The sequence below is a fragment of the Zerene cesonia genome, chromosome 25 (genome assembly GCF_012273895.1).
Source record: "Zerene cesonia ecotype Mississippi chromosome 25, Zerene_cesonia_1.1, whole genome shotgun sequence".
NCBI classification, from domain to species: domain Eukaryota; kingdom Metazoa; phylum Arthropoda; class Insecta; order Lepidoptera; family Pieridae; genus Zerene; species Zerene cesonia.
This window is the reverse complement of record NC_052126.1, coordinates 4,247,013-4,256,073: the sequence shown is the minus strand read 5'-3', so window position 1 is coordinate 4,256,073 and position 9,061 is coordinate 4,247,013. Positions and strand designations below refer to the sequence as shown.

Below are 9,061 nucleotides of genomic sequence, written 5' to 3'. Positions count from 1 at the left end.
TTAAATCTATACAAAATTGTAATATCAATCGAATGCTAAGGAATAAAGTGAGCACAATTGAGCAATACATGACAGTATTGTCGTTGCCACAGGTAAAAAATAAAATTTGGAGGGAATACGTAGTAGGTTCAAAATAATAAATATTCAATTAAAGCTTACATATCCATTAAATATTGCCACGAAACTTAATTCCTTAAACTTATGCAAGTAATGTCTCACTAAATATAATAGTTATCCTACAAAATTAAACGTCAAAATACTGTGATTCTCCCGATGAAAAATATTTGACTATTGACTTATCTTATAACTAAAATACTCTTAACATAATAAAAAAGCCGATACAGACAAACGTGTAGAATTAACTCAAATCGATTTTGTACTGTTTTAGGTGACATAAAATGCCTCCATTATCACAAACACAGTTGATTATGGATGTTATAAAGAATAAATTCATTATAAGTCAGTATTGATTGAAGGGACCGTCAATAATACTAGGGAATATGATATCCACAAGGTTTCTTTTAAGAAATATACTATACAATTCTCTTTTAGCCTTTTAACAAACCGCGATTCCATTCAACTACCCAAAAATATACTCTCTCACATTTAAATGCAATATTTATTATGCTTAATAATTCTATACATAAACTTTCAAGAACAAAATACATAAATGCATTATAATTATTACTATTTTATTTATTGCCATATACGAAGATATAATTGCTTGTAATATATTTATAATTTTGCAAAAAATATGTATCTTTAAACAGACGTTTGATCCGAAATATTTTTTATTAGATCGGAAATATAGATTTTATTTATTGTCATGATGTTAACATTCCGTTTATAATACGATACGATTAACTTGTTCAAAGTTTGTAACAAGTCATTTAGTATGAAAATAAAGCAAGAGATGTTAATGGTCATTGCATGTAAGTTGATATCTAAGTGTCGTTATCCGATATTAAAATATATCTACCTAATATTCAAACATCAACATTCATATATATACAGAGAAAGTGTCCCGAAAAAGACAATAGTTAAAAATATCACCTCTTCAAAAGACCTAATAGTAAAAAGGATTACAGTAAATGCACGAAAAATAGTTACATAGTCTTGTAGGTTCATGTAACAACAATATACTAAGTGAGCTAAACAAACGCTGTTTGCACATAACCTAAAAACTTTGACACTTACTTTTGGCGCCAATAATTTATCCGTATTTATGTCATTAAAATAATAGCAATTAAAATTGTTTTATAATCTGTATTCGTTCTATTTTTAAATTATGTGCAAACGCGCAATAAATGCATAAGACTAGCAATTGTATGTTATAATCCATACAATTTACATGCTCCAATTCCATATGTGTCTGGTCCTTGTTTAAAATCGAACGGCAATCACACTCTTAACATGCAATTGCCAATCTCATTAGAATTTCGTAACTTGAAACGTGGATAACATTTAATTTTCTATAACATATGTACATAGATAACACCATATAACTGTCGCTACGAGCATGATGTATCCTAAGATATTTTTCAAGTTACGCACACTAAATACGTTGTACGCACTTCAGAATGGCATAACGTAAGTCAGGTAAATGCCTGACCAGTGTCGCGAGCGAGCGAGATGCATTCTATTTTAAGTGTGAGAGTGAAAGAATGCGTCTTATAAACAGCCGTTTGCTTGATCTTCCTTTAATTCTTCATTGGTCAAAGTAAATTACAATGGAAAGAAGCATGGCGTTAAATGTTTTCTACGTACTTAGTGGTGAGTATATAGATTTAATAGTATCCTCCAATTCTGTATCAAAAATCAGACTGAAACTCAAAGATTTGTATGATCAATTAGACTTAGAATACAGGGATTTTTCGAGTACATTTTACGTATTAACGTGAGTATAGTCCAAATAGTTTTTAGTAGAGCAAATAATTTTTAAAATCGGGAAAATCGGTTCAGTAGATTGTAATTTGTAAAATCGGTTCAGTAGATCCAGAGTTTACTAATTACTCCGCAACAAATTCACAAACTTGACCTGTTTATAATATTAGCTCTCATTATATTAGATTGCTCGCATTTGTTCGCAAAAAATACACTAGAAACTCTTACAGCTCGCACCGACAGTTCCAATAGCTACATAACAAATATGCTTTGGATTCACGAAGAAATTTAGCAGTATATTTATGATTTCAAATTATGATTCATATTTTTAGTTATTATCGATTAATGTTTTTATAAATTAAACTGCATATATTTATTGTTAAGAGTTTATAGTACTAGTAACTGTTTAAAAAGGCCATGAAAATAATGAAGGTAATATTAAGCTCATAAATATTTTTTCTTAGAATATCTGTGAAAAATATTTAATTTAAATACTGTGATCTATTTAAAAATATAGCTCTGTTCACTCAATAATCAGGAAAACGTGCAATAATAGTATTTATTTAAAAGTCAGTTAATTATATGAATATTTAAGTTACTCTTGAGATATAAAGATGAAGTAATAAATCGGTAAAACGTGATAAAATTTTTAAGTATTTATAGTAAAAAATTAAGATATGATCAATTTGTACCGAACATTATTCGTCATTAAATAAAATGCAACGTTTGGCAATTTACTACGTTTGAAGTTTTTATAATATAACTCGCGTATTTTAATTCGGTCGCATAAATTTATTTTTATTCTGCTTATTTTAGCTTATATTTTATTCTACGTCAAACATCATTCAACAATTATGTATGTACAAGTTAAAACATGTTGTAACAATAACTTCTACGCTATATATTTTAGACACATCTTAATTAACGTATAACAAGAGTCGTTATTCGATATTCGTCCTTAACCTGTAAGCAATAGAGGTTACTTATTTAATTTTCATGTTTTTTTTTTTAAATAATAATCCATCAAAATTATTAAACGTTTTGTTAACGTTCGAGCTACGGAATCAATTGATTTTAAAATAATAATAAATAAATATAAGCTGCCAAACATTTCCCGCTTTTATCGCGACCATAGATTAAAAATAGTTGCCAGTATCGACCACAGAACATTATTAAAAATTTAAAGAAGAAAAATACTTTTAAGAGATCAACAAGGAATGTTTGAGATATCACGAATTAAATGCATATAATTAAGAGCTTTTTAGCGCTATTAAATAATGGTAGTGTGTTTTGTTTCTTTCGTTTTCAATAGTACGAGATGTCAATGTCCCATATCATTCCAGTAACTATGCATATTATATTCTTCTATAGTAAACGTTGTTTTTATTGCGTAGAAATTGTCATTGCAAAAGTTGGCATTGACAATTTTTTGCAACATCTGTCTTTATAAAATCTTAAAAATACACACTATTTTGGAATTTTCGAGAGAAGTAAACTCAACTCAACTATAATAGGTGTTTAGGGATTAACTGCCATAATTTAATATTACGGTTTATAATTTACGCCTATATTTTTCTTCAAGTAGTGCAATCAAGTTACACAGTACGGTTTACACACGAAGTTATTACATTGAATGTTTTGCGCCTTTTTTGCAATCAAAATGTCCTAACTTAGCGTAAGTTGGGACCGCTTAATTCAATACGGAAAGCGTCATATGTTGTAATCAAGTATAAATTGTGTATATTACTTAAAAGAAAATAAGGGTCTATAATGGCTAAAATTGATTTTTCAAAATATAATAGAATATCTATTTCATGATTATTCAAAACTTTGATATGTATTAAATAAATCATTGATTTATTTGAAATTAATTAACGACCCGTCCTGGCTTCGGACGGTTGCAATTAGGCATGATATTTACATATAAATCTTCCTCTTACACCAGTCGATCTACTACAAAATACTGCATCAAAATCTTTTGAGCGCCTTTTTAAGATCCAAGGGTACATAAGGACAGACTTATGCTGCTGCATGAGCTGTCATCCCAAACCTAAATCGAAAAGCCAAAGGATACGTAGCCTTAATAAAAATTTAAATTCAACAAAGGCCGCGTTCCATCGATACAATAATTTAATCATTGAAATATATTCATATTGGTTGAGATGTTTTTTAATCATCTCAATAGATGGCGTGAAACCGAAAGAGTGGTAGAACAAATTCCATTACTGAGGTAGGAATATGGATGAGTATTCGAATCCCGCCTCACGGTCGACTTTTTTCTCTTCTTTAAAAATTTAACACCCCTATTTTCTTGTAAGTATATTTAGTACATGTTATGTCATGTAGCTCAGTCTGTATAACCTAGAACAATCGACATCCTCAGGATCGCGTGGGGTTATTGGGTAGCTGTGGGGGCTCGGGGGGTCAGAAGTAGATCACCTCCTCCTCTGGGGGCACGTGGGGAGGGACCTGGGGGTTGTGTGGGGGGACGGGAGGGTTCGCGAGGGGGGTCGGTTCGGGGGAACGGACGCGGAACTTGTCCGGCAGCTTGGGGTATGTGTTCGTTCTGAAACAATATAATAATAATAATATAATACATTAGTGAAAGGTTTCAATGGGCATATGATATCTATCTACACTCACTATATAAAGAGGAAAAGTTTGTTTGTTTGAACGCGATAATCTTAGGAATAATTGCTTCGAATGGATATTTTTTAAGGCTATAAACAATATTACTTCATAATAAACACTTTGTAAATAACTATCAAGTATGACGTGAGTGAAACCTTGGGGCACAACTAGTAAATATATTAACGCCATTCAACATACATCATAATTTAAAACATATTATTTCTCTAGTCGACTTTTTCAATCAATTCTTACTAAAATAAATAAAAAAATTATGATAAGAATAACAAAATTATGATGAAAATTATGAAGAGTTTATTTTCCCTTAAACTCCTCGGCAAACAAAACCAAATACGAAAAAGGCATCAAAGACATGCTTCATTGCGACAAACTTAAGACAATTTCGTGCATTTTTTTATGCCTTAAGTATTTTTTTTTTATCATATCTACTATATTTACCTTGTGGCCTTGTTGTTAGCCGGCTGCTGCGAGGGCATCTGCGCCGGCGAGCTCCCTGTGCGTGTGTGCTGTATTACTAAGCCTTGGTTGTGCTGGAAATTCGATGAGGTTTTCTTATAATTTTGTGACAATTTTAAGCATTGAATTTTTTGAATATTTTTAAAGAGTAGTAGGATAAGATCTCTCACGTATATGAAGGAATTTTCAATAAATCAAAGTTGGTATCACACACAGTATCGATGTTTTTCCATGTATATAATAAAAATAAATAAATAAACAGGCTATCTAATAATAATAATAATATATGTCTTATACTACTCCTGCATTATAAAAGTGAGATATCACACATTACACCATACTATTTAATATGTGACAAGACAAGACGTTGTTTTGCAAAAAACAATATTTTCGTAAGTATTTAAAGCTTGGATACTAACATATCCTACGACACTAATAATATATAAATTCTACCCGTCGAAAGAGTAAAAAACTTTGATATTCATATCACATAATTTGCATCGTATAAAAATATCACTCTTACAACAATCGCCATAGATAAAAATAAATGTTGCCAGAACAGAAAAGAAATGAGCAAAACATTCATGCATAATCGTATAATACGCAAATTGATAATATCCCATTAAACATATTTAGTTTCACAACGTTTCATAACAATATAAACATAATTAACAACAATGCTTTAATACTGCGATATGAACGTTAAACAATCTATACACAAAAACGACAAAATACGATGCATAATACATATTCAAATGACGCAAAATGTAAAATCAATTTGTCATAATTAAATAAAACACCGAAACAATCAATAAAGCGTGCCATAAAGCGGAACAGATAAAATGGTTGTATCCAAAAATAAAATAAGAAGCACCATCTAAAATATACACCATCTACTGCAACATATTGTATATACAATTTCGAAAACAAAATACACCAATACATATTATTCACTATTGTTTACTTACAGAAATAAAAAAATATCTTTTCCTAAAAAACATTAGGATACTCGACGTCCTGAAAAACCAACCATTTGATCTGTTTAAAGTTTGGCTATATAGTTAAAACTTAAACCAAATCGTCAGAAATGGACCAAATTAAAATAAGACCACCAAGGCAGACTTTTAATTAGAAAAAGGGTCACCAAAATTGGTTCACCCAATCGAAATTTCTGAGGCAACAGAGACAAAAAAAAATATAAGTGTTTAGTAGGGGTCATGAGTCAAAAAGGGGGAAATCATCAATTCGACTGTTATATTACTTTTGTGAAGTCGGTTGTGAAACTATCAATGAGAAAACATGTAACCTAATAACATAGTCTATTGCTGAGTTTAAAACTAGTATATGATTCAGTACTTTAAAATGTCTCTAATGACACATACAAGAAGTTAAATCCGTGCTTTAATTGAATATTGCATTCATAACATTCCCTCAATAACACATTTATTGCGTAGGCACTAAAGAGAAACAATGAAAAATGTTTTCAATACATAACTATGACCTAACGAATCACTTGAAACAGTCTTGAGCTAGGTTACCTAAACTAGTCTAAATAGGCTAGGAACAAAAAAGAAAGAACAATTTTTTTCCCATAACGATACTCACATCGCTGGGAGACTCGTGCAAGCGGTGGTATCCAGGCGGCGGTTGTTGCGATTTACCGCTCGCCAATTTCAATGGCAGCTGTTGTTTGACCATTTGCTGAAACGTTTATAATTCCATGTTAAAATATTGTTAAAGTCCGGTATCGCTACATATGATATTATATGAGAATGAAACAAAACACAATTTTCTGGCCATCTTAAAATAGTAGTATATAAGCAAATAGTAATAATCAAAGTAGTAGTCTATTTCAGAGCATTAATTTTTAAGAGAAAATTTTATAGAACGTTTATAAATTAGGTCCTCGTTAAAATTAACAATTGAATAATAATTCTACAACAACCCTAATTAAATTTCCTAACCTGAAATGTGTCCTAAAAACTTCCTGACTCCACAAAAAATCACCATTCATCTTTTTTCTTCCATTACACACTATAATTGATATAAATAAACAAACTGCTATTTTGATAACATAATATTTACCTGATTCATATTATATACCTAATGAAATTGATTTTTCAATTTATCTGCACATGTGGATAAATCTAAAAATCAATTTTATATAATAATACAATAAGTGATGATGACCACTGCTTAAAACGGCGAAGGAAAACATCGTGGAGAAACCGGCATGTCCAAGAATCAAAACTTCAACGCCGTGTGACATCTGCCAACCCGCACTTGGCCAGCGTGCTGGATTATGGCGTCAACCCTCACAGGAGGCCTGTGTCCCAGCAGTGGGAACATATATGGGGTGCTGCTGCTGCTGCTGCTGCTGCTGCTGATGATGATGATGATGATAATGATGATGTTGGTGATGATGGTGGTGGTGTTGGTGGTGGTGGTGATGATGATGATGAAGATGAAGATGGTGGTGATGATGATGATGAAGATGAAGATGGTGGTGATGATGATGATGATGGTGGTGGTGATGATGATGATGATGAGCATTTACCTGTACAGGTGCCCTCACAATGGCCCTCGTTTCGTTCTGGGCGGAGAGTAACTGCGGCGGCGGTAGCGGATTGCCGCGCGCACTGCACACGCTCGCTACGGACTCTGAGCCCGTTGAGCCACGCGTATCTGATGCAATTGATTAGAGTATAAGTAAAGCATTCTTTAGACTAATTACTAGACTGCCCGCGCGGTCTGAATAAATTTTCTTGGCACAAACTTTCATCCAGTATTTTATCCCCTTGGGGGTAGAATTTATTTTTTCTTAGCGGATGCCTAAGTAATAACATCAGTGGCTTGGGCTGTGCCTTGATCACTATGACATTCAGACACCTTTGAGTTATATATATTTAGATTTATACGCAGTCGTAGAATAATCTTATACGCTAAAAGCACACAATTCACGCACCATAATATACAATCATACTCAAACATTTATTTATTTAGAAGACTTCGTATAGAAGCACTTTACAATCATCATAAAATAATTTTAACATGGTAAATGTTCCGGTTCGGAAAACAATTTCTAGACAGAGGAGCCGCCAAGAAACTCTGTAACTCTCTAATATTTCTGTAAATCGTCAGATCATGAATTACATAAGTGAGTTTCAAACACACTCATTCATAGTGATATTCTTTGCATTGTCACTAAGTTACTGATTTTGGTAAACGAATCTATCTATCAATCCAAACTATAGATGCGATAAGTCTGAAATTGGAATGCAAATAGCCTAGTGATGTAGGCATCCACTAAGAAGAAAGAAAAATTTTAAGAGTTTTTAAGATGTGATGTTATATACTCACTTCGCCATTTAGGTTCCTTCCGTCTATTCGTATCGCTGACGCTGGAATCCGGCGATAATGTGCCCACACTTGCTATTTCTTCTTGTGAGCCGCCTGAAAGAAAATATATAAGAAAATTGTTTAATTACTGGCGAATAAATAAGATAATCTCTTGCAACTATCGTATCGCCACCGATCCTTGGTAGGTGTAGTTATAGTAAGTTTGAATTAAATTCGCCCTTTTAAAGCGGGTCAAATATGAGTCTAGAGCGCAGCGTGTTAATCTATCAGTTATTGTGTTCTTACACCTTCTTTGTATGTTCTTGTTTGTATATATGTTTGTCTATGTCTATGTACCATGTTGCTGCAGCCTCTCCAATCTCCTATAAAGCCTCTCGCGTTGCTGCTCCACGTCTTTCTGTTGCTCCTCCAACTCCTGCCGCATCGACTGCAATTGTCGTTTTTCTGGAAAAAATGTAATATTTTTGTTAAATTGTTGCAATTTCAGTGTATTCATTACAAGCTGCGAAATATCGATCCCGTGAAGACTAAACAGCCGTGAAATTTATAAAATTTCTCTTTGCCAAAACTTTTCGAATTCACTTTTTACGGGAAACTATTTATTATAATTGCATAACTACACTGAAATCTCCTAGTTCACGAAAAGAATCAATCGGTGAAACAGCCTTATGCGTGTGTGGATGAGTGTGTACGTGCGTGCGTGCGTGTGCGT

The 9,061-nt window shown here is 32.5% G+C and overlaps 1 protein-coding gene across 1 annotated transcript in view; it reads right to left on the bottom strand.

The window, feature by feature from the left end:
• Window positions 1-4,308: 4,308 nt before the first annotated feature.
• The window catches only part of LOC119836595 (rho guanine nucleotide exchange factor 28), a 44,350-nt gene continuing 39,597 nt past the window's right edge, over window positions 4,309-9,061 (bottom strand). The window contains exons 30-35 of the mRNA XM_038361976.1: window positions 8,686-8,793; window positions 8,350-8,442; window positions 7,547-7,674; window positions 6,595-6,690; window positions 4,972-5,063; window positions 4,309-4,450 (exon numbers count right to left, since the gene is read on the bottom strand). Coding sequence (XP_038217904.1) covers window positions 4,309-4,450; window positions 4,972-5,063; window positions 6,595-6,690; window positions 7,547-7,674; window positions 8,350-8,442; window positions 8,686-8,793 — 659 coding nt within the window. The remainder of the gene's footprint in view (window positions 4,451-4,971; window positions 5,064-6,594; window positions 6,691-7,546; window positions 7,675-8,349; window positions 8,443-8,685; window positions 8,794-9,061) is intronic.